The 26,419-nt window shown below is 36.1% G+C and overlaps 1 protein-coding gene and 1 long non-coding RNA gene across 5 annotated transcripts in view; one reads left to right on the forward strand and one right to left on the reverse strand.

Moving 5' to 3' along the window:
* On the forward strand, positions 1 to 26,246 carry LOC137224745 (uncharacterized). 2 transcript variants are annotated; one of them, XR_010943489.1, is made up of 6 exons: positions 1 to 384; positions 6,261 to 6,376; positions 12,905 to 12,996; positions 20,166 to 20,297; positions 21,201 to 21,306; positions 26,051 to 26,246. It is a non-coding gene; the product is annotated as an uncharacterized lncRNA (long non-coding RNA). The 2 variants fall into 2 exon arrangements; XR_010943488.1 differs by having other exon boundaries at positions 20,171 to 21,306.
* Positions 2,763 to 26,419, reverse strand: part of PLS1 (plastin 1) — a 120,418-nt gene continuing 96,761 nt past the window's right edge. For all 3 annotated transcript variants that reach the window (XM_067737611.1, XM_067737612.1, XM_067737613.1), the window contains 6 exons: positions 23,359 to 23,437; positions 20,145 to 20,259; positions 12,967 to 13,100; positions 12,402 to 12,525; positions 5,069 to 5,193; positions 2,763 to 4,834 (listed from right to left, as the gene is read on the reverse strand). In XM_067737611.1, the coding sequence (XP_067593712.1) occupies positions 4,699 to 4,834; positions 5,069 to 5,193; positions 12,402 to 12,525; positions 12,967 to 13,100; positions 20,145 to 20,259; positions 23,359 to 23,437 (713 nt within the window). In that variant the 3' untranslated portion in view covers positions 2,763 to 4,698. The remainder of the gene's footprint in view (positions 4,835 to 5,068; positions 5,194 to 12,401; positions 12,526 to 12,966; positions 13,101 to 20,144; positions 20,260 to 23,358; positions 23,438 to 26,419) is intronic.

Below are 26,419 nucleotides of genomic sequence, written 5' to 3' on the forward strand. Positions count from 1 at the left end.
TCCGGGGACGGCAGAGTGGCCCGCGCCAGGGCGGCAGCCGAGCGCGGGGCCGTGCCAGGAGCCGCTGGGGCCGCGCGGGGAGCGGCCCGGCCAGAGTGGAGGACGAAAATCGGTGGAAAGGGCGCTCCAAGAGGCGATTCTGCACCAGCCGGGCTCCAGGGCTCTGGAAACCGCCAACCGAGCTGCACCCAGATATGTTCGCGGCTCTCCTCACGTCATCTTCCGCTCGGTGAGAGCGACGACCACGGGGAGGGCTCTGTGGTGGGCGGGACCTGGGGCGGAGGCGGAGTCCGCGAGCGCACCGCCCCCTAGAAGGCTTGCAGCCTCGGAGGAAAAGGCGAATGGCCGGATGTATCCTCTCCACAACCAGGTTGCAGGTTCGAGGTAATTTCCCCGCCGTCTCGGGCTGCACACAAGTTAAACATGCAGAGGGGTGGTTCACTGAGCCTCTGATGACTTAACGTTTAGTCGAACACCCCACCCCACCCCCGCCGTGAAACTGTCGAATTATTGCATATTCCTTTGTCCTCTGCCTAAACCAGAAAGGACCGGGCCCTCGCCACGCCACCAGACCTGTGTTCATCTGTGTGTAATTATGTCGGGCTAGCTACATAATTGTTTCTAAAACTGTATTAAAAAGAAAAAAACTCCTTTGTGATATAAAATTGGCATAACATTTCTAGTATCATACATTTATTCGCATGTAACCATTGGATAAGCACATCATTAGGATCTACTCTACGTCATAGTCCTTACAGTGGTTTCTTGTTCATCTTCACGTTTATAACTCAGATTTTAGAAGATGAGTGTTATTTAAGCAAAAGCTAACCGAAGTGCAGTAAGTGCTACTTCCTTGAATATTTTTTTTTAATTAAGCTTGTATTTAAAGCAGATTCTTGCAACTTTAAAAGCTGAGGGAGGGGGACTGGAAATTGTATCTCGAATAATTATTGCTTTCCACAGCCAACTGTGCAAAAATCTAAATTGCACCCATAGTGCTTAGGTTTTTAAGGCAATACATAAATTTACTTGAGTACATGTATTTGAGAGAAATACTTCCTATTCTGTTCAGGTTGATTTGTTCCATCGCTGTCCCGGCCAACTCTAACTCCCAAATTTCCTAAGTACATCTTTCTCATCATTCACAGTGCTCTTTCGATCTTCTCTAAGAGGCCTTAGGTAGACAAGATTGCCCACCTTTCCAAACATTTTTATGTGTTTACTTCAAAACAGTTATCTATTAAATCATTTTAGCTTTTTCTTTCTTATCTCTAGTAGATCATAAATCTGCCCCATTCTCTAATGTTTAATACAGTTCTAAGTTTGTGTATTTAGTGGAATGTCAAAATTGCTCATTGTAAAAAAAAAAAAAATTGCTCATTGTAAATCTGTGGCCAGTGAACAGAGTGGTACCTATTTGGGTTTATGGACACTCTTTGTAGTCCAGTAAAATTTTTTTCTCAGTAGCAGAACAACTCTAACCCAGGCCCATCCAAAAGTTCCAGAGTGTTTAAGGGTCAAAATTCAGATGGCTCAGAACTATAGAAACCACTTTAATCTGAAGTTTTTTCAAGCTTCTGGGTTTAGGTGATTCCTTTTCCATAAGGCTCCCACAGGGGCTGGACTGATTTCTTAGATTCAGAGGAATTCCAATTCACTTTAGGAGATAATCCTAGGAGGCATTCCAAAGTATTAGAGGGTTTTTCCTCCTTCAAAGTAAGCTAGTGTTTCAACTGTATCTTCAGAAGTCTTTTTGAATCATCTCAGACGCAGAATATTCTCTCTTGTTTCTCGGATCCTTTTTCATCCAGTGTAAATTGGGGTATTTTAAGATCCTCTATATGATTTGTTTTTCATCTGTGATATGGAAGCCGATGATAGAGCTATGATGAAGGTGCAAGATTCAGAAGCATGCAAGATTCAGAAGCAGCATGTTACTTAAAGCAACTCACCGAACCTCATATACTGAAGAGCCATCCCAACTCCAGTTGTGATGGAGAAGAGAAAATCCAGATTCAGATCTAGACCTATAAGTCATAGACCCTGTCTTCATCTCCAAACTCTCTACCTCTCCCTCTTAGGCCAATTTGGCTATTTCATTTCCTAAAATGCCTGCAAGACTCTTCCTGCCTCACAGCCTTTGCACTTGTTCCTTCTACTGAACAGTTAGCATCCGGCTGCTTCTCCTACCATGCATACCTCAGCCTCACTATCACAGAGACCTGTGATAGAGAGACCTTCCCTGACCCACCCAAACTAAAAGCATCTTCACCCCAGTTCCTAAGTCTCTATCACATTTCCCTGTTTTATTTCTCTTAGTGCATTTATCACCATCTACAAATCCTATTTGTTTACTGTCTGTCTTTCTCCACTAGAAAATAAGATTCATGAGGCCAGAAAACTTTGTCTATATTTTTCTCAGCTGAATCCCCAGTGTCTAGTATCATACCCGGATCATAATAGACAAATTTATGTTGATTAACTCAAATTATTTCATCCTAAACTAAATTTGTAGAAAGCATGTACTTGGTCTTTCCTAAAATTCTTCCTGTTAAAGAATCATAGAACCATCTTCACTCCTCCCAAAATAATAAATTTTTTGTTGCTGTTTTACTCATTAGCGTAGGAATTTTTCTCTTTTCTTTTCTGGAAAATAAGTTTATGATAGATTAATTTTCCAAGTTATATATTTTTCTTTAAATGAAATAAATACTGACACATTTGTACATACACAGAATTTTTATTAAATATATTTTGTGAGAGAAAGAACACTCTAAAGTGCCAAATTGCATGTAAATCAGATAACTTAGTGAATATAATGGTGAAAAAAATCAAGAGGAAATGATTTAAATAATATCACAAAAGAGCAAAAACATATTTTAATCTTCATATAAGAAAACAATTATCAAATGATAAAAGGAAAGGAAATCTCTTTTGTAGAATATATTTCAAAGTTCCACCTGTTGATGATCTCATTTAAAAAATTCTCTTCTAAGCACATGAGTAGTCGTACTCTTACTATCACATATGTTTTACTCCATGGTAGAAGGGGGGTTTAGACTACTCATTCCCAGTGAGATAAAGTGACAGCATTTTTTGTTGCACAGCAGTACTGGTCACTGGCACTAACAGTGGAAGATGAAGGAAGTAAACTTCTGAACTCAGTTGTTAGCAGAATTGGTCTACTGCTAAAAAATTCAGACAAAAATAGGTCTGAAGCAAAGCTACTGCCAAGTAACATAAGCATTAACCAAACATTGCCAATTTGAAGGAAACTGGGAAAAATGTGAAAATATGTTGAATATTAGCTTTGTGTTACTTTCTACTAAAGATATTCAGTGGACGTATTCTAAATTAGGGCTAGAATATCAAAAATTAGCATGTGTAATATGAAGCTAATAATATGGTATCAACATGTCTTGAGAGCTGTAGCCAGTGTTTGAAGTCAGTTGAAAAGTAACTATATGCACATCCAAAATGAGTATTTCTAAAAGAAATCTTCATGTACCAGATAGCTACAAACTGAAAAGTGTTACGCACCTAGTGGGGGCACAATTATTACTTAATGTTGGTTAACTGACCAATACAGTCATCCTTCAGTATCCAGAGGACTGGTTCCAGGACCCCCCAAAGGATACCAAAATCTGCAGATGCTCAAATCCTTTATATAAAACAGCTTAGTATTTGCATATAACCTACACACATCCTTGCATGTACTTTAAATCATCTCTAGATTACTTATACCTAATATACTATGCAAATAGTTGTAAATACAATGTAAATGCTATGGAAATAGTTGCTGGCACTTGGCAAATTTAAGTTTTGCTTTTTGGAACTTTCTGGAATTCTTTTTTTCAAATATCTTTGATCGCTGGTTGGTTGAATCTGTGGATGTGGAACCATTGGATATGCATGCATCAGATATGGGGGGTTGACTGTATACAACCACTTAAGAAAACCTGGGTAAGTCAGGTGCAAAATATGTATATGTACACACATATTTCTCTAATAACATCTTACCAACATATATATGCTGCAGGTCATAGTTAAAGCTGTATTACCAAACCAGTACATGTAAAGTATCGATGCAGTTAAAATTAAGTATTAAGTAAAAAGCTCCTGCTACTTATATAAGAGAATGTACTTTGAAGTTTATTCATGAGTTAGTCCTTATATATAAAAAAGTTTAATGTTAATGAACAATACTTGTCATTTAAAAATTTTAGTATAGAAATTTACAGAAAAGTTAAAGTTTTGGACCACTTCACATAGCTGGAGGAAAAAAAATAAAAGGATTAAACTGGATTATGATTTTGAATACAATTATGATCAAAATCAACACACACACAAAATCAAAACACATTTCACAGCAGGACATGCAGAAAAAGTTTTGCATTGATCATTTCTGAACCATGAAAAAGAATGAATTAGTCTTGTTTTAAAGAGACTTTCAGGAAACAATAATTTAATCATAATATCATCTTGAAAATGAACACACTCTTATCAGTATCGACTGGTAAATTAATTGTCAACAAATCCTAGCTAGTATGAACAGGATATTAAATTCATTAATGATTCATACAACTGTTTTGAGCATACAAATAATCTCTGGTTTTATACCCACTACATTTCAGAAATCTGTAAACTGTGAGGCATTCAATGTGTTTAATGTGGCAGAAAATCATAATAAATGTTTCATTATTTTATTTTGTTCAGTCCTTTTCCCATTAAGCATGCAAACACTGTCATAACCATCTTGGGTTTCACTTCCACGAGGTCATCAGGTAAGGCATATATCCGGGCACCGATCTTTCGAGCAACTGAAATGGCGTATCTTGAAAAGACAAGAAAAATATCTTGGTATTTGTTTTCACTTAATATATGTTAACAGAAGAATGAAACATTTTGACAAGGTTAACTTTACAAAAAATTTGTTTGTGAGTCTTTAAATCATATTTCTCACATAAATTGTACTTAAAAATGTGAATTTTAAGGACATCATAGCCTCACCTGCAAGGATTAAGAACAAAAGAGCCACTATGTTCTAATATAAACCATAAAGGCTTACTTAGCATTGTTCAGCTTGTCCTCATTAGAAAGGTCTTCTCTCTTGATCATTTCTTGACGAACTGCATTTGGTGCAATGGCATCTATTAAATCCAAGACAGGTAAACTAGTGGTAATAGATTTGTCCTAGAAAAGAAAGAATAGATGAACATTCATAAACATCTTTTGTAAATGTCAGACCAGAAGACCATAACCATATAACTAAAAGCAATTTATAAATTTTCATTATACTTAACATTCAGCTATTCTTCAACCAACACACATCACAAACCATTTAAAATATGCTTTTCCTTTCATCCTTACAGAGCTTACAGTATAGAGGATTGTCATCATACCTGGAATAAGGTTTGTGGATGTGACAATTCCTAAAGTATGCTAACTACAGTATCCATTCTGTAAAAAATAAACAACTTTTGAAAGGGAATAGGAGATGAATTTTAAGTGAATAGTTTTGCAAATTCTAGTAATATTCTTTTTCTTAGACCATGGACTCCTAAGCCTTCACTTAATATTTTTCAGAAAGAAAAATTAAAATAATAGTGGAAAGGAACTAATATTTATAAAGGCATTATTCTTGTTGCTTTACGTGTTCAGTTTGTTTAATCCTAACAGCCTGGTAATGAAGAAATTATAATCTCTCCTTTTAAAATGAAGAACATGAAGGTCAGAAAGTTCAAAAGAACTGTTCAGGGCTTCCCTGGTGGCGCAGTGGTTGAGAGTCCGCCTGCCGATGCAGGGGACACGGGTTCGTGCCCCGGTCCGGGAAGATCCCAAATGCCGCGGAGCGGCTGGGCCCGTGAGCCGTGGCCGCTGGGCCTGCGCGTCCGGAGCCTGTGCTCCGCAGCGGGAGAGGCCGCGGCAGTAAGAGGCCCGCGTACCGCAAAAAAAAAAAAAAAAATAGAGCTGTTCACACAACCAGTACATACAGAACCAGTATTTGAACCCATGACTGTCTGACTCTAAACGCCCAAGATTCTCTCCATTTTGGAAGTTACCTCCAAGGCAACTAAAAATGGACAACGAAATTCTAGTGGATAGAACACTGCTACTGAAGTCAGAAATCCTGGTCTGAATTCATTGTACAACTTACCAGCACTTGAACAAATTACTTGTTTTGTCTCTCAGGATGAATAGTAGCAAATGTCGCTTGCCTACCCAGAATCCACTCCTTACTACTTTCTCCATCCTACCAGAATCCACATGTTTGCTCTGTATCCATATATGGACGTGTGCTTCAAGGAAAATTAACCCCATCCACAGCTCCAAGAGTGACCCTGAATTAGTGTAGACCATTTATTCTGCAGGTAAGGTGATAAACTTATTCTTTATATGTATAGAGCAATACAGTGAATAACAGATATACTAATATCTATGGCATTAAAATTTCATGGGGGAGGGGAATTTAGGAAGAAAATGTCTAAAAGACTCATTAGGCAAACAATAATGAAAAAAGGTTGGAAAAAATAGTCTAAAAAACCCAAAGGGAGGAATCCCATCTGATTGCCACAGTGATTTATTTGGCAATCGCTAATTTAAATCACTAATTTAATTTAACTTAATTTAATTTAACGTGAGGCCCTTACTATCCAGGAAGAGCTATGGAAAGCTAGCAACACCCCCTCCTGACTGTGAATGAGAGGATGAAACCCCTGGCACAACCAGCAGCTATTCAATGAGCAAGAGGAAAACCAACTTTAGAGAAAAGCACTTTAGATGGCAAAGTAGAGATGGACAAACCCTGATTGACATTCTTCAATTACTGGCTCAACCAATCCTAATGTCTACCCCGCCTCTGGATCTTTGCTATTGTTCTGTGCCTTTACTTTTAGTTTAAATCACTTTTTCTGTTACTTGAAGCCAAAAGCACCCATTCCTAATCACTACAATCGAACTGTCACAGGATTCTTGGGACTATTAAGATAAGTGACGACATCTAGTAGAGTTCCTGGCCAAAAGTGGTTCTTTTTATTTTATTTTTTAAAATTTATTTACTTATTTTTGGCTGCATTGGGTCTTTGCTGCGTGCGGGCTTTCTCTAGTTGTGGTGCGTGGGCTTCTCATTGTAGTGGCTTCTCTTGTTGCAGAGCACAGGCTCTAGGCGCACGGGCTCAGTAGTTGTGGCTTGTGGGCTCTAGAGCGCAGGCTCAGTAGTTGTGGCGCGTGGGCTTAGTTGCTCTGCGGCATGTGGGATCTTCCAGGACCAGGGCTCTAACCCATGTCCCCTGCATTGGCAGGCAGATTCTTAACCACCGTGCCACCAGGGAAGCCCCCCAAATGCGGTTCTTAATAAATGTTTGATAAAACAATTTGAAGCCATGTGAAGAGTACAAAGTTCTTTTTTGGGGCCATGATCTAGTACATTTATTAATTTTAGAAAAATTTATATTCTTCATTTTCAGGAATGTTCATTTTATGAAACAGATTTTGGGGGGGGAAGTAGGAATAGAGGGATAAAAATAATTAGGGTCCTTAAGTCTATATGATGCTGGTAATCCAGATCTGGTTTTGGGGCATCTTTTCTATTTCTGAAAAACTCTCACACATACGTTCTCAGTGTGTAGCCTGCAGACCGCCTACATGAAAATCACCTGAGGTGCTTAGTAAAAGCACAAATTAATCCTTGCACTCAAAGTAATGTCAGATTATTTGTGGATGGGGCTAGGAATCTACATTTTTAATAAGCTTTCTAGAAGACTCTAATGTACACCGTTATACTTTCTAAAATGAAAGCTTAACGTGCATGTCATTCTATAATAAATTAAAAATTTCTATGTGCTTACTTTTCATATATTTCTATGGTGATTCACAATCAGACAAGTGGCTTAATTGTGCTATATTTTGATTAATTATTTTCATATTTATGAGGGTTTTTTTAAGTTTGGGGAAAATTGTTTTGTTTTTTTTAGCTTTATTGAGTTAAAATTGACAAATAAAATTGTAAGATACTTAACATGTACATCTTGATGATTTGATAAGATCCCTCCCATCTAATTAATACATCCATCACCCTCAGTTATGTATTTTGTGGTGTGTGTCTGTGTGTGTGTGTGTGTGTGTGTGTGTGTGTGAAAACATTTAAGTTCTACTCTCCTAGCAAATCTCAGTTATACAAGAGTGTTAACTATAGGCACCATGTTATATATTAGATTCTCAGACCTTATTCATCTGAAAGTTTATATCCTTTTATGGTATTTTAAATATTTCTTAACTTAGATTTAGGAAACAAGGATTTTCCCACCTATTTCCTTTGATTCACCTTGAGAAAAACTTTTACTGAGTTGAATGAAAAATTTAAGTTTCTAAAGATGATATTGGATCCCTTATCTTCCTGTTTCCAAAAAAACAGGCCTATCTTTCCAGCTCCCCTGATTTGCATATTATCAGTGAAAGACATTTTTACTGCAAAAAGGGCAGGGGTTATTGTAAAACCCTTGGTTTAGTATATAAATACATTTTCATAGTTTTTCTTTCACTTTCCTTAATCATATAGAAATTACTTAAGCAAAAAGAATTTCTAGAATATTAAAGATAACTAGTCTAGAGTTTGGCTTGATTTTCTTTTTTTTTAAATTAATTAATTTATTTATTTATTTTTGGCTGCACTGCATCTTCGTTGATGCACGTGGGCTTTTCTCTAGTTGCGGCAAGCGGGGGCTACTCTTTGTTGTGGTGCACAGGCTTATTGCTGTGGCTTCTCTTGTTGCGAAGCACAGGCTCTAGGCGCACAGGTTTCAGTAGTTGTCGCACACAGGCTCAGTAGTTGTGGCGCACAGGCCTAGTTGCTCCACTGCCTGTGGGATCTTCCTGGGCCAGGGCTCGAACCTGTGTCTCCTGCACTGGCAGGCGGATTCTTAACCACTGAGCCCCCAGGGAAGCCCTTGATTTTCAAGTTAGTGTGTTGTACCATCTCTTCTCTTAATTTGATATATATTACTAGTAGGACATTCCATTCCATTGTTCTTCCTGTCATTTTTGAAAATAAATTTGAGTGCTTTACGAATCATCCACAAATGCACAGTGTTGTGGCCGCCAAAACTCCCTAAAAAAATCACAACAGGAACCTCTCCACGATGCCCTTATATATTGGCAGGACCAGTAGTGTAGTGTAGTAAGCTCCATTTATTGACCCCTTAATGTGTGCCAGGTATGACTGAGCTATTTACATGTGTTAACTTATTTAGCTTGACACAGACCCAGAAGATAGATACTATTAATACCTCCCTTTTAAATATGGGGAAACTCAGGCATAGGGAAATTAATAATTTGCCCAAAGTTACATAGATAACTAAATGTGAGCCAGAGGTAAAATCAGTTTTATTCATCAAGAGATGTAACCCAGCTATTAGTATAAACTGCTAAGATTTCTGGAAAACACATGCCCGCCTCACATGCTCCCTATTCTCCTTAGCTGATTTCTATAGCACTGCTAACACCCCATACTGTGATTCCTGTTTTCTTATTTGCCTCCTTTCCTAAACAGTGAGCTCTTTGAGGGCATTCTGTAGTCACAGCACCTAGCAAAGTACCTGACACGGAGTAAGCTTTGAATATTTATGGAATGAATGAGCAGTATGTCACATAGCTAAGAAGTGGCTAAGCCTGCGTCAAACCCGGGGCCATACAACTCCATAGCTTGGCTTTCAACCTGCAGTTAGATCTGGATATGAAATCCAGCTTTCTGCTTAATAGTTGATGACAGTGGACAAGTTATTTAACTTTTCTAATGCTCACCTTTTTGCTTATAGAGTTGGGAGAATTAAAAGAAACAACAATGTGTAAAATGCTTAGCATAATGACACATATAGGACTCAATAAATGGTAATTATGATTATTGTTATTAGCTGATATACCACCTCCTCATCTTCTTGGTGAGGAAAAATTACTTTGCAACTAAAACAGGTAAATTTGTCTTTTCTAAAATTTCTGGGTACAACACTGCCTTGATTATGATTAATAGGTTCTTACTAGTACCACTTGTCATAGCTTTCAAATATAACACACTGAGTTGGAAAAAACCTCCCCAGCCCAACTATTTTTTAGCATGCACTGCTATATTTCTTATTTATATTCTGTTTAAAGGTTTTATTATCAAGCATATATACATGCTAAGCACTTGTGCAATTTGTTTCTACCACCTCAGTTCTAGTAAAACCAGTCTCAAGTCTGCTTTTCTCTGTGAGCTCTCTCCCTTAAATGGGTTGTGTACTCCCATTTTTCAACTCTCTCTTCTATTCAACTGATCACCAAGCTTGTAATCCTAGTTTTAATGTCTCTTTTCATGCAACTCTTCATTTCCTAAAAATTACCTCAAATTCAATAAGCTTAAAACTGAATTCATTGCCTTTTTAGAAAGCAGCTGCACCTCAGACAGCCCCATTTTTGTTATCAGTTTTCCAGTTACCCAGGCCCCAAACATCCAGTTTTAACTCCTCTCTCTTTCCTGCGCTTCCCTAAGTCAAGAAGCCAAACCCTACCTGTTCTTTTGCAAATGACTATCCATTCTTAAAGTTCCCAGTGCCCATCTGCATCACCCCCCCAGGACCCTTATTACCTCACACCTTGAGTTCTGCCTCAGCGCTTTCCTCGCACTTACACCACTCTCGCTCCAACCGGTCCTCCCCCTACCTTCAGAACAGTATTCCTATGCTTACGTTACTCCCCTTACCAGTATCCTTTTTAAGGCCACATTCCTCCACAGTCTTGGCCCAGCCTACATCTTGCACTATATCCCTTAGGAACAATCCTGTCTAGCCAGACTATTTCTCCTAACCTTCTCAGACTTGCCTTTATTCAAGGTGGACCCCTTCTAGTTTATTACTACCCTCTTGTTCTCCACCAATTCAAATCCTGCCTCCATCTCTGATGCTCAAATAAAGTCCAACTGTCTCCACTAACCATTCAGTTGGAAATGATCAGTTAGATTTTTCCATAATATTAGTTGTATTATTTCTTTGGATTTTAACATTTACCCTGTAGGATTGTTACCTTCTCAGTTATACAAATTTTGTCTTTGAAGTAAATGGCAAACACTCTGAGAGCCAAAATAATTTCTTACATCTTTTTCTTTACCAAAAATGTTACTTAATAGTCAGAGCTCGATAAATATTTATTAATGTGCTTCTAAATATTTTCTCATTGTATTTACTTTAATGATATACATGCTTGTTATTTTTCACAAATTAATGTACAAATGTATATAATTTCAGTATAACAATTTTAAAGAGTAACTGTCAATTAGAGAGTTTTATATGTCCCCTTTCCCGTTTTACATTTTAAGTTGTGTTTTATATCTAAAATATATAAAGACAAATCATGGACTAAAAATTCTTTTTTTTAAAAAAAATAAGCAACAACAAAAACTCAATGTCATTAGTTCCTTCCAAGATGGAAAAGAAAGAAACACAGTTGAACTAGGACTCAGGCAACATCTCTGCCAACATCCAGCTGTCCACTTTGGGGCTCAGTTTTTGGTAAAGAACAGAAGATTGAATTTATCAATTTCTGACATTTCTTCTGCTCTACCATGTTGTCAAACATATATAGCAAAGGCAAAGAAGAAAATAAAGATGGTTAGATAACTCTTGCGAGAGCTTAGGGTTTCATCTATTTGCACTCTTATTTCACTAAAAAAATACAAATTGATGGGTAATTTTTCACATATCATAATAAAATCACAAACACAAGGTTCACTGAATGAATGTGTACAAGCAGACATGCTTATTTGTAGCTAATATCAGCTTGCATGCAAAAGCAAAACACAATGGAAATGCATGAGAATTAGTCGGTATGTATGTGCAGACTACATTTTGAGTGCTTTATGAATCATCCACAAATGCTCACAAGTGAGTGTTAAGTGTCATTATGAAGCCAGATGACAAGATTTTTTTTCCTACCAGTTTTCTCAATTCCCACTTGAATCGGTTTGGCTGGCTCTGTTATGCCTTGGAAATGATGTCAATACAATTCTGAGACTGCTGCTAGGGAGCACAAAACATTATAGGTCCTATATAAGCAATGTCTTTTTATCTTTCTTTTTTCATTTGACAATTGGATTTTTGGCTCAATTTCTTTTTTAAGATTAGATTACTGAAGTCCGATAATATTAACCTGCATTTATACGCAATAGGATAACCAATCAAAAATATAAGAATTCAAACTGAATATTTCTGGTTTACACATGCCAAATAATTAGTATGCCTAAGCTCATCAATTATGTGTTTCTGAGATACAACATTGATGTAATTCTAAACCTAAACCAATGTAATTCCCAATAAGAATTCCTTCTTAAACTTAGTTTCTTACCCCCCCCCAATTTTTAAATAGCTTTTGATTACCTTGAAGCTGGAAATAAAAGTATTTTTGTTTGCACTTTTAAGAGTCTGATTGACCCATTCAATGATAATTGCATCATTTACTTTTTCACCCTCTCCAAGATCCGATAACACGTTCAACGTGTACCTGTAACAGAAGAGATGCATATTTAAGACTGAAAGGGGTAAAATTTGCTCTCACATCATTTATATCAATATTTAGATGAATATTTAAGAAATATTTCAGTTCTAATAAATATTTCTCATTTTAGTCTGGTAAGCTCTAGTACAGAGCTTAGTAATCAGAAGCAAAAACTACTATATGGTACTTTTAAAAATTAAAACAACTCCTTACAAAGCAGTGTTTCAGAGGCATTAATAAAAGTAATTGTGTTTCTAGAGACTGACCCACTTTTAAAACAAAATATAATTTGTAAAAAAATTATTATCAATAAATCATTTAAAAATTAATATATTTCACATTGTATGTTTCTTCTGTGTTTGCTATTCTTCAAAAATAGCTAAAGTTTTAGTTCAGTGACTTGTTGAAGGAGACTGACAGTGATGTCACAAACAAACCAGCCTTTACCTTCTCATCAGCTGCCACACCAATGCCAGAGTAAGTGTGGAATTCCCTTCATTTAAGTCCTGCCCAGCAATGCCAACCAAGGAGAATTTGGCCTTATTCTTCCCAAGTTCCACTGCATAGTTACAGTTTTCGATCTGTAAATAATAGTAAAGTTTTGGTATAAAACAGATTTTTTAATATATTTCTTAAATATGCCAGCCTAGTTCAGTCATCTGAAAAATAATTATGACACTGAAAATTTGTATGACAGAATTTCATCTCCTAATAACCAGTGAAATTAAGGAAATAACTATTCCCATTTTATAGTTGAACATATCAAAGCACTGAGGGGTTAAGCTAGATAGAGAAACAACTGGCTGAAAAGTTTAAAGATCCTCTCTTACTCTAAAAAGTCTTGACTGTCCAAGATTACACAGCTGATTAGTGGCAAATCTGAAAAACCCAGTTTTCTGCATTCCATCAATAGAGGTAATCAATGTTGTTTTGTCTACATTTAAAATTAAGGAATAGAGAAATTGTTTCATTAAGAATCTAACTTCATCTCCAATATTCTAGATCTCACTCATCCTTTAAAATTAAGCTTTTAGCCAATTTTCTTCATCAAAGGATTAAGCTTAACTGTATCATCTGCAGCCCTTGATGAACTGCCAATCATGGTTATTTTATAATGCTTATGTACCATCTTATATTTAGCTTTTATGAACTTTCTTTTGCCAACCATACATAAGCTCCTTTTAAAGGGCAAAAACTGTAAAGTGTACAAATCTGTATCATACTCTCCCCACCCCTAGCCCAGGACTCAGCATGGTGCCCTGTCTACAGTAAGAATCTGATGAATGAACACGAAGTAAATTATCTACCTAACTACTTCTTTCCAGTGGTATAAGTACAATTAAAAATTTTTTGTCTATCCTGGGCTCTACAGAAATTTATCATGCCCAGTCATCTAGTACTATACTTCTTACCTCAGAACATATATATATAAATGTGTGTATGTACATATATATACACACATACATATATATATTTACCTTTCCCCCAGTGAAATTGTAAGATCTCATAATATCACCAGTAATAAAAGGTGATTAAATATTTTTTTAGAATAAACATTTAGTTAAGAAAAACAGTATAACTGGTTTCTCCTGATTTTCTTTCCCAAGTTAGTTAAGGCCTCATTAAAAAACAAGTAAACCTGAGATACAAAGATACACTTCTTTCTAAGAAGAAAATATTTCCAGGAAAGGTGAGAAAAGGACCCCACAATAACAGAATTTGTACAAATTAATGGATACTGTACTTGCAAAAAGAGAATCCAAATTCCCAGAGGTCAGCCTGTTACAAATAAAAATGCAAGAAGATACTCTGAACCTGCTGTAATATCTGCCTGGTTCCCTTAATAAGTTAAATCAAATCTTTGATATGTATTCATTTTTTTTACATGCATGGGGATAATATTCCAAAATTCTCTTTCCTACTAGTCATTTAATATTATAGATTTAGTCTTCCAAATAGAAATATGCACATAATTTAAAAAATGAATTCCTAATTTATGGAAAATAGCAGAGCCCTGATTATGTAATAGTGTGAACAGGAGAGATAAAAACCAGCATATTGTCCACTGCCACTCATTTTAACAGGACAATTTTCTAGCAAATTGTAATAACCACTCATGTAAAATGTGTTTCAATGAAGGGCCATCTGTTTTATGGTTAGTGTGACCAAAGTTCCTGAGGGGAATGACGGTGAGAAAGGAGCTCAGGGTTAATAGTCTAGAGGGCTGAGATGATGTGACCAGCAATGAAAGAGAAACTGGAAATGGATGCTAGTGTTAAGGGAAAAGATATGTTCTACTTTTCGGCAACATTTGATTTCAAGTTTGGCAAAATACTTCTAAGATCTGGAGAGGTACCAAACTAGAGAAAGAGTAAGAAATTAGGTTCCTAGAGGTAACCATATTTATGGTAGTACTTAACACTCTAACAAGGGATCTGCTCCCTGAGGATGTAAATACAGAAAGTTAAGAGCATTAGGCCAAGAACTGAGCCTTGGAAATTCCTAGAGTTGTCGGGCTAAAAGTTTAAGACCCTGTGAAAGGTAAGAATGAATACAAAGCACGAAAAAATTGCAGAATATAGTCTCATAGAATTAATGGAAGAAATGATTACCAAGCACTTCAAAAGTGAGGCTTAGATCATTTGGAAAATGAGAAAAATTACATAATGGGATACAGAGTTCCAAGAGAAAAGAAATGCTGAAGACACGATGAAGAAAGACTATTCACGTGGTGCAGCTTTGTGAACTTTTCAAATGAAGCAAGTGACATCCGCTGATGAATGCCCGAAGTCCATAAAATAATTGCCTGGATACCATTTCATGAAAGTACTGCTGCTTTAATTTTAAACATCTTGAACTTATTTCAGGCCTTGTGTTTCATTCTATAAATAGCTAGTATTTGCTGAAAGGAAGCATTCTACATATGATTGAGACATCTTATAATTAACGGAAAATTCCAGATATAATGAATGAGTGGTTCAGTTTTGTTTTCCTGTTACATGTAAATTGATACAGCCACTATGGAGAACAGTATGGAGGTTCCTTAAAAAACTAAAAATAGGGGCTTCCCTGGTGACGCAGTGGTTGAGAATCTGCCTGCTAATGCAGGGAACACAAGTTCGAGCCCTGGTCTGGGAGGATCCCACATGCCGCGGAGCAACTAGGCCCGTGAGCCACAACTACTGAGCCTGCGCGTCTGGAGCCTGTGCTCCGCAACAGGAGAGGCCGCGATAGTGAGAGGTCCGCACACTGCGATGAAGAGTGGCCCCTGCTTGCCGCAACTAGAGAAAGCCCTCTTACAGAAACGAAGACCCAACACAGCCCTAAATAAATAAATTAATTAATTAATCAAAAAAAAAAACTAAAAATAGAAATACCATACGATCCAGCAATCCCACTACTGGGTATATACCCTGAGAAAACCATAATTCAAAAAGAGCCATACAGGGCTTCCCTGGTGGCGCAGAGGTTGAGAGTCCACCTGCCGATGCAGGGGACACGGGTTCGTGCCCCGGTCCGGGAAGATCCCACATGCCGCGGAGCGCCTTGGCCCATGAGCCATGGCCGCTGAGCCTGCGCGTCCGGAGCCTGTGCTCCGCAATAGGAGAGGCCAGAACAGTGAGAGGCCCGCATAACGCAAAAAAAAAAAAAAAAAAAAAAAAAAAAAAAAAAAGAGTCATACACAGGGAGATCAGCTCAGTGCTTTGTGACCACCTAGAGGGGTGGGATAGGGAGGGTGGGAGGGAGACGCAAGAGGGAGGAGATATGGGGATACAGGTATATGTATAGCTGATTAGCTTTGTTATAGAGCAGAAACTAACACACCACTGTAAAGCAGTTATACTCCAATAAAGACGTTAAAAAAAAAACAAACCTATGTGAAATTAGCTAACGAAATTTCCTGAATTCTACTCCCCTGAGAATTATGGGCATATCAAATAAAATATAAAACGTAGACAGTCCAACCACTAGAAATACTGAAAAATATGAATATATATATAAATCTCTTGTAATAATACTAGCCACTTAATTACTTTTAATATTATGATGCCTTTCTTTTCTGTCATTCTTTCAAGAAAACAGGGCTTTTTAAAAAATCTCGAAGCCTATAAATACATACATATTCTAGGGATCTGGAGGATCCCTAGATCCCTTTGTATGAAGTCCTTTTGGAATGCGTGTGTATGCGCATGCGTGTGTGCATGTGTGTTTTAAACAAATTAGATTCATATGTATATATACAATTTTGTATCCTCATTTCCATGTCACTATTACTAAAACACTAAAAACGCTATTTTTTAATTTATACATTTTACTTCATTTTATGGGTGTATCCCAATTTATTACCCCTTTGTTGAACAACTAAGTTGTTTTTTTTTTTTTTGTTCTATAAACATTGCTATGGTGAGCATTTTGGCACACAACTTCTTGTCTGACTTTCTGATTATTTCATCAGGATAGATAATAAGTGAAATTATTAAGTCAAAGGACTTTTTGAAGATTATTGATATGTATTACTAAACTGTTCTAGAAAGGTTACACGAATGAACACTCCCTCTAACACTGAATGCAGTGCAATCCAACTGTTTCTTATTTTAAATTGCATTTCTTTATTGTGGGTGAAAAGTTTTTCATGTGTATATTATCCATCATTATTTCTTTTTCTGTGATTTTTTCACTCATATTGTTCACTCTCCCATTTTGCTATTACAATTTTAGTAATAGTAATCTAGCTTTAGTAATTGACTCATATGAACTATTTATACATTAAGGATATTAACCATTTGTCATTTTGTTGCAAATGTTTCCAAGTTTGTTTTTATTTGCTATTTAATTTTGTTTATGGTGTTTATTTTTGCATACAGAAGTTTTAAATTTATATGTATCTACTGTATCAATTTTTTCCTTTGTAATTTATCACTCTAAGAGTAGATTATCACTCACTTCTATTTTCTTAAAGTTTTATTAAACATTTACCCCTTTACTTTCATTCCATTGGAATTTATTTTGGTGGATGACACATGGTGAAAATTACTTTTTTCCCTAACAAAATAGTTAACCAGTTGTTCTGATATCATGTTTTGGACGATCCTTTCTTTTCCTACTGAATTTAGTAAGCACCTTGTCATATATTAAGTTCTTATATTCTAGGATAGGTTTCTAGGCTACTCTATTTCATTCTATTCTTATATACCTATTAAACTATTTCAATTACTTCAGCTTTATAAGTTTTTTATATTTTCTCACAGCTCCTCCCTCAATATTCTTGGAAAATGTTCTTGATGATTTAGGCCTATTTCTTCTTCCAATGGAACTTTAGAATCACTTTATAAATCCCATCCCTCAACACACACAAACATACATACACACACACACACACACGCCCACATATACATAAGAGGAGACTTCTTCTAATTCTAACTGGAATTATTTTCCATCTGTAAGTTGATTTGCAAGAATTTTATGATATTTAGTCTTTCTATCTGGGAATATGGTTATATTTCCATTTATTCCACTAGAGATAGTTATTAAGTCATATGACTGCAGGTTGATTTCATAGTAGCCATATTGATAAGTTATAACAATTTGAGCCCATTAATTTGTATTTTATATTTAAATTATACACATCATTTATTTTATTTTATTTTATTATTTTTTTGGCTGTGCTACACGGCTTACAGGATCTCAGTACCCCAACCAGGGACTGAATCCAGGCCACGGCAGTGAAAACCCAGAATCCTAACCACTGTGCCACCAGGGAACTCCCATATACACATCATTTTAAATGAAAGGATAAAGTTAAATGAAAGATTCCATATATGTGCATTAGCATACAGTATTTGTTTTCCTCCTTCTGACTTACTTCACTCTGTATGACAGACTCTAGGTCCATCCACCTAATTACAAATAACTCAATTTTGTTCCCTTTTATGGCTGAGTAATATTCCATTGTATATATGTACCACATCTTCTTTATCCATTCATCTGTCGATGGACACTTAGGTTGCTTCCATGTCCTGGCTATTATAAATAGAGCTGCAATGAACACTGTGGTACATGTGTCTTTTTGAATTATGGTTTTCTCAGGGTATATGCCCAGTAGTGGGATTGCTGGGTCATATGGTAGTTCTATTTTTAGTTTTATAAGGAACCTCCATACTGTTCTCCATAGTGGCTGTATCAATTTACACTCCCACCAACAGTGCAGAAGGGTTCCCTTTTCTCCATATCCTCTCCAGTTAGTACTGATGAACCTAGTGGCAGGGCAGGAATAAAGACGCAGACGGAGAGAAAGGACTCGAGGACACAGTGGGGGAAGGGTAAGCTGCGATGAAGTGAGAGAGTGGCATGGACATATATACACTCCCAAATGTAAAATAGATAGCTGGTGGGAAGCAGCCGCATAGCACAGGAAGATCAGCTCGGTGCTTTGTGATGACCTAGAGGGGTGGGATAGAGAGAGTGGGAGAGAGGCTCAAGCAGGAGGGGATATGGGGATATATGTATACATATAGCTGATTCACTTTGTTGTACAGCAGAAACTAACACAACATTGTAAATCAATTATACTCCAATAAAGATATTTTAAAATAAATAATCTACTTCTTAAAAAAAAGTTAAATGAAAGTATAACAATTTTAAAGTCCTACATACTTTTACTTTATAAAGCAAATGAACCTGATATAGAAGGTAGAAAGGAAAAGTTGACTATTAAACCGGCAATTCAACAGAACAAGCAGGTACACCAAGGACACCACAGATCCGTTATGTGAGGAAGGAGAATATTGGAGACAAGCACTTCCTTTACCATTCATCTGCCAGCTATTCTCCCACCAACTGTAATCAAGTCACTCTCCTGCTCAAAAACGTTTCACGGCTTCCCAGTGCTTGCAGTTTAAAACCCAAACTCTTTAATCTGACATTCAAGACTCTCAACATCTGGCTTCAATTCAAATTTTTGGCATTCACACTCACTTCTTACCTATCAGAAACCTCTGCTATAGCCAAACTATTCTTCTTAATCGTCAGCCCCCTCTCCAGTCTCCTTCTGCCAAAATTCTATCCATTTCTCAGAGTATAACTCAAAACTACCTCCTGCATGAAGCCTCTGATAAGTGCAGCCTGTGGCTTTTTCTTTCTTAAAACTGATAATATTCACTTTTGCATACACTGTGCTGTAATGTAGTTATTTGCACACATATCTAATTTCTTTAGGGTTTCCTAAGGACCAACTCCATGCCTTTTACTATCTTATATCCTGGCATTGCACTGTACAGGTCATAGTTAATCGATAAATATTTGTTGAAAAATATTAACAAATAACCAGTAAAGATCGTCAAGTTCTGGTGATTATAAAATAGGAATTCATTTATGATACATCTCCAAGAACATTAAGTATTACAACTTGCTAAAGATAAAAACAGTTATATTAAGTATCTGACTGGGGGGGACTGCCTTCATCTTTCCAAACATTAAAGCTCACTTGTAAAAAGTCTATTAAGCTTAACACATTTTGGGTTGAATCTGTGGGGACAGACCACACTTTACTAAGCTTTATAAAACTCTAAATCCTCTGTTTTCTATCTGAACAATAAGAAAATATCCATGGTCATTATTTCATTCACCTTCTTCATGTTCCCTCCAAGAGCAGGATACGGAGGTTTGTTGACATGGCTCCAATCGACTGGCACGCGGATCATTTCGTAGAGCTGAAAGATGACTAAAGCATCTGCGAGGTCACTAAGACAGGAGGAAAAGAAAATGAAGGAGAAGGAAATGTTGGTACTACCTGATTCTATTAAGCGCACTGGAGATGGGCTTATATCTATAAAAATACAACAGGGTCATTTAATGCTCAGAGAATGGCAGGCAGAACAGATCATTTGACCCAAAAATTCTAATCTAGGAATCTGTCCAAATTTTTTTCATAAATGTTTACAAAGATATATGTACAAGGATATTCACTCCCAGAGTATTTATTAATTTGCAAACAATCTAAAGGCCTGGCAGTAGGGGCTGTTGAATAAATTATCCATACCATGGACTCCTGGGTCACCATAAGACACAATAAGGTAGATCTCTAGGTACTAACATGAAAAGCTTTACACAACATATTACGTTTAAAAAAGAGGCAGAACACTGCGTACAGTTTATTATCTATTAAAAATATTTTCAAAATTAGTAGTATTTAAATACCTCTGTGTGATATGGACTGTTAATAGCAATTACCTCTGGTCAGGAGAAAAAGGAATATGGGAGGAGTAAAAAGGGATTATCATATTTTATTTTGTTCTACTTAACGTACATACTTCCTGAAGCTTGTGCAGTGAGAATGAGTTCATCTATTACTTATGTAGTACGGTTTTTAAAACTTTAAAAAAATAATTATATAAAAATTACAATAGCTACTCAGTAGGAAGCTGTTCATGTTAAATAGCAAGCATTAAGAGGAAGGAATTTATGAGCAAGTAGGCGTTATTGAAGTAAAAATACTACTACTCTGTATTCAGAAAAACACATTCTTCCAAGGTGCACAGAGTATGTCTATTGAGTCTGTTTTCAATTCTGTATGCTAAGGACATAATGCAACAGTGACTGATTTTTTTTAATTGCTAGCTCTGTGATTAATTACCTGACTTTTCTCCCTCAACAACTTGTTCATTGAGTTATGTTTTGCTAAGGTTCATATTAAAGTTGCTTTGCATCTCTGAGCACACACCATATGGCCGTGAAGGGGGCTGGGCCCTGTGCTGAGTGAAGGAGGGAGAAAGTCCTCCTTTGATGAAGGTAATCAAGAGCTAAGTTATCTATCAGCACATGGAGAACTTTGTATGAAAAATAAATCACTGAAGTAGTTGTATAGGTTCTGAAATCTCACCTATTTCATGATTTTTTTCTTTTTTACTCTAAAGGAATTCATTCTTATTTCTATGTAGTATGGTTTATTACTCATGCCTTGCAAATAGGGAAGCTGATGCCCAGAGAGTTAAAATGATTTCCAGAGAATTTAAGATGTGTTCCAGAACCAACTTGTCATAGAAAAATTCTAGGACTAGTAGTTCTTAAAATATATTTAATAACCTGTTGAGAGGAGAGAATTTTCAGTTAAAATCAATCTAAATTTTTATTTTGCTTTGGTCTGGGTTTGGTGTAAGTAGGTGGGGAGCTAAAATCACTTAGAGGTGGGTTTAGAAATATGAGCCAGACACAAATTCATGGACACACAGCTCTGGTGCCAACTAGACCTCTGGTTATTGTTTTTCTATATCCCGACGGTTCTTTTTAAGGTTATGTTATTTTTGAGAATTTTCTGAATTCCCTTTCCCCCTCCAAAAATTACATACACCCAGAAGCCCTGTGCTAAGCAGTTCAGGATCTAAATAACTAAAAATAATCTTTAGCTAAAAAAATTTGGTCAATTCTTCTCCACTGTCAACCACAGAGAACTCTAGTGTTCCTGACATTTATGAAGTTACCATGAAGTTTCAACAAAGCCTAATGCCCTAGTTTTAAATTTATTTCTTAATTTAAAAAGAAAATACATGCTCATTGTAAAAAAAAAAACAAAAACCCATATTTAAGTTACTAAGTTTGAAAATAAAAGTGTCCTTACTACCCTACCCTCCTCTCTAGGTTGCATACAGTTTGGTATTCATCCCTCCAGATTTTTAAAAAATTCATATACACATATGTATATACTCAATTTTTAAATAATAATATCACGGTAGTCCTATTATTAGTTTCTCTCAATTATATATTATAGACATTCTTTCAAATGAGTCCATAAAGATCTAACCCCTTTTTACCTTCAGCATTTGAGTCCTTTACTGCCCTGCTACTATAACAGCAGTTTCAGTCTAAATATGTATATCTCGTCATCTAGCTAGGATTTACACACTCCTATTAAAGACTTTATTCAATTAAGTCTGTCACATCAACGCTAGTTACCAGAATCAGGCAATACCGGTTTTAAAGACTATTTTGAATATACACCAAGAAATAACTGCACCATAAATCTCAGTTACCCAGTGAACGTGGTCTTTTGTGGCATTAATCTTCAGTTCATATTTTAAATAATAATGAGTTTCCTTGGTGTGTAAATTATTAATAGGTTTAGTTAATTAGACCTTTTTCCTAAAAAATATACAATTAGCTGAAGTTGAGTTCTTTTGCATTTTTAAGGCATGCTGGTAGATCTTATTATAAAGAGAGAAGGAAGGTTTCCTCTCATCTACACCTAGAAAGACACCTTGTTAGCACTACCAGAGAGCACAGGAAATGATTCAATAAAAATATTTTCTTAGTCCAACCAATGTTAATAACGTGTCATCATTTTTAAACAAGAAAGAGCAAAATAAACAAGTACTCAGGGAAACCAAGTTATTTCTACAAATTAGAAAAAATATACTGAACAAATTACGGGACCGTTGAAGTTTTGGGCAAAAATAAATAGAAAGAATGTGAATTATAATGAAAAATACTGATAAAATGGTAAGAGCAATTTATAAAATATTACTGTTCTTCTAATCTGTTAAAGTTGAAATAATTTATTATTTCCCTGATTAGTAATTATTAAAAAGCAAGATGAACTGATTATCTTTACTAAATTGGTTATTTATATCATCACAAATTATAACTAATATTATCATAATCTTATCTTTTCAAATAATACTTTTCTTTTAAAATCTAGTGTATTGCCAATCCCCAGCATTCTGAAACTCTAAATGTTGGCTAAAATTCTTGAGATTTTTAGAAAATGTTCTCATATAAACATACCTACAATTTGAAACTAGAAAAGTTGGACCCTGGCCATAAAGCTGCATCTCATAAAATATTTACCTGTACAAATGATTAATGTATGGGTTGACTCCCAAGGAATTCATCCAGTTCCGAAATGTCCTCTCTTCCTTGCTTTCTCCTAGAGTAGACACAAGTTCACACTGATGATTCAGGACAAAAGAAATCAAGAACTATATTTTAAACCATTCTGGCAGGTACAAACTGGCCATACATACTTTGCCATGGTTCCTACGATACTACAATCTTTTTAGGGAGAAAAAATCTCTTACTGCCAAAGTCCTTGTTTTCCCTGTCTAGAAAGCCTCCATTTGCTTTCTAAATGTCTCCATCTAGAATCCCTTACTTGATGTCTGTGAATTACTGAGCCATGGGTTTCTCTGTTCAGAAAAGTAACATAAACTTATGTGGTGGTCCTATCTGTAGTTAATGATTACATGCAAAAGGGATTGGCTAAAAATTAATAAAGCAGCCTTTCAGGGTAGCATTAGCACATTAAACAAAAATAGAAAAGCTGTACCTTCCCCAATGAGTATCTCTAAATTTGTACAGATTATGGTTTTACACAGGAAAAGTGTCTGAGCACACAAACCTGCATTTTAATCAAACAGCAATGAAGGGGAGAGGTAATATAAAAACAAGCAACGAGGGGCTATAACTATTTTACAGGCTTCCTGAGTTATTTTAGATTGTCCCTACTGAAAATACATAAGGGACACAGCCCCCATTCAGAGTGCGAAGACAAAGACACATTTCATCATGGTAAGTCACTAGACCTCAAAGATCACCTCAAGAACAAACTCCTGCAGGCACTATTATTGAACCTGTGATTACCTACGCTCCCTGAGCAGTCCCTTCATAGCAGTGCTTACCCCATCCATAAGGGAAATGTGGACTCTGGTGTGCCACAAAGTGGGCAGAGAGAGATGGGGGCTCGTTTTGCCACGTCTGCTTTCTGGTCATCCCCTGGATTGCAGATTGTCCTAAGTGACCATCTATAAATATTACTGTTTGTTTTTCAGCCAAGTTAGGAGACAATGGAATGGCCTTGCCTACACCTCATCACCAGACTCTTGAAAATTTGAAACATTTACACTTCTCACCCCTTCTAAGCCATGGGCAAGTCCAGATCGCCATCTGGACTTTGGCTCACATGGGATCCCCAGGACAATTTGGCACATTTAACCACCTGAGCTCCAGGGGCCCAGTCCCTATGCAGTCATCCCTGCAGTCATCTTCAGACTGAGTGCCACACACAGTGTATACCTGCACACCCAGAACAGAAATCCAAACCTTGTAAAATCTAAAAGATTCTGTTTTTTTGTGCCGACTGGTCAGGAAATAATCTGCCCCCTGTATTTTCATGTGGTTTTCAATACCATTACCTAAAGGCTTTCCCAGAATCTGCTTTAATTCTTGCTCTGTTCAATTACATAGCCATATAATTTCTTGCTTAAATTTTGTTCCCTCTGGTCTGTAAAAGGTAACTGATCAGTCTGTTGTATCTGCCACTGCCATTTTATAATATATAACTGATATGAGAACCTTTTTAAAAAGAACCAAGTTAAACTAAATACTCCTAGAACCCACGCTTGCCTTGTTTTAGGAGTTATTAAATAGGTTCAAATTAACTATCTGAACTTTCCTGGAAGTGACATAAATATAACCATACTATGATCAACAGCTTGATGCATGTGACTTGGGTTCACCTTTTAGGTGTTTCTCTTTTACATTCTATTATTTTGCTATGTATATAAATTTTTTTCTGGTAATTAGAGAATTTTTACATTATTTCCATCTAGGAAAATCCAAATTATGTTTTAAGATTACAAACATCGATCATGTATAACAATCATTTAATTTTTACTTAAAGTAATATGCAATTTCTGCTGAACCTGATGATAAAAGACATTAAAGTTGTATTTTGACTGAGTTCTGAAACTATTACAAACTTCAGTGTTTCCTGTTTCTTCCTATTGTTCTAAACTAATTATATCATTATCTTAATTTTTGATACCTGGAAAGTACAACAGATTTTACAAGTGAGCATTTGTTTATCTAATACCATTTCAAATTGTCTTGGTAAATAAATGCTAAAAGCCAGAAGCACTATGCATTTGCGCAAGAGCCATGGTAAAGCATTACAAAAACATATGTATTCCGGACTGGAAATGTTGTCTGGATTTCAGACAACTGAAGCCATCTTAGAAGTAAAATCTTAATTGCTGACATAAAAGAGAGAAAGAACTATAAAACATTCTTTTCACGTTCAGGGCCAAACTGACACTGCAATTGATAAAAGTTTCAGAGAAAATAACAAATATATTAAAAGTAGGCTACTAAGAGGAAAGAAAAGGAACATATATTGAACACTCACTACATGTGCTAAGTGATGTATTAAGTGTTTTCCTCTTCCTGACCTGAACATTATTGAGCACATACTGTATGCTAAACTCATTCATTCATGAAAGGTCATTTTAACTTGCTCTGAAATTCTTCAAAATAAGTATTATTAGTCCTGTTTTATATATGAGAAAACCAAGGCTCACAAAGATCACTCAGTTATTAAATGGTGGTGCCGTGATTTGGACAAAGTCTAATTCCATGGTCTCTGTATTTTCTATCACCACAAATGAATTCTGAGATTGTCTATATGTAGCCCACATATTTGGGTCAATTTAATATAAAGATTTAATATTTAACTGGGCTTTTAATTTTCTTTAATTCCATACAGATAAAATTCTTTGCCAATGAGGACATACTAATATATGAATATGGGATGTGATACGGTCAAGCTTCAAATTTCATAAGGCTCTACGAAAACAAATGTACAGAGGAAAAAATTCCAATGACAGTCAAAGTCAAATTCATTTTTGGCAGATGTATCAGGACATACATATGTTCTAAATAAAGATGACTGATAAATATTTCCCAAAGTATCTTTTTACATAAATAAAGTAAATACTAATGGAAATATTTAGCAATCCTATTCACACTGAAAAATTCCAAAAGCATGCTGAACACTAGCAAAAGAATTCAAACGTGACAAATAGGAGAGCGAGCAAGTTGGAAAAGGTATCTAGCAAGAGTTCAGTGACTATAA

This window comes from Pseudorca crassidens, chromosome 5, assembly GCF_039906515.1.
Source record: "Pseudorca crassidens isolate mPseCra1 chromosome 5, mPseCra1.hap1, whole genome shotgun sequence".
Taxonomy (NCBI): Eukaryota; Metazoa; Chordata; class Mammalia; order Artiodactyla; family Delphinidae; genus Pseudorca; species Pseudorca crassidens.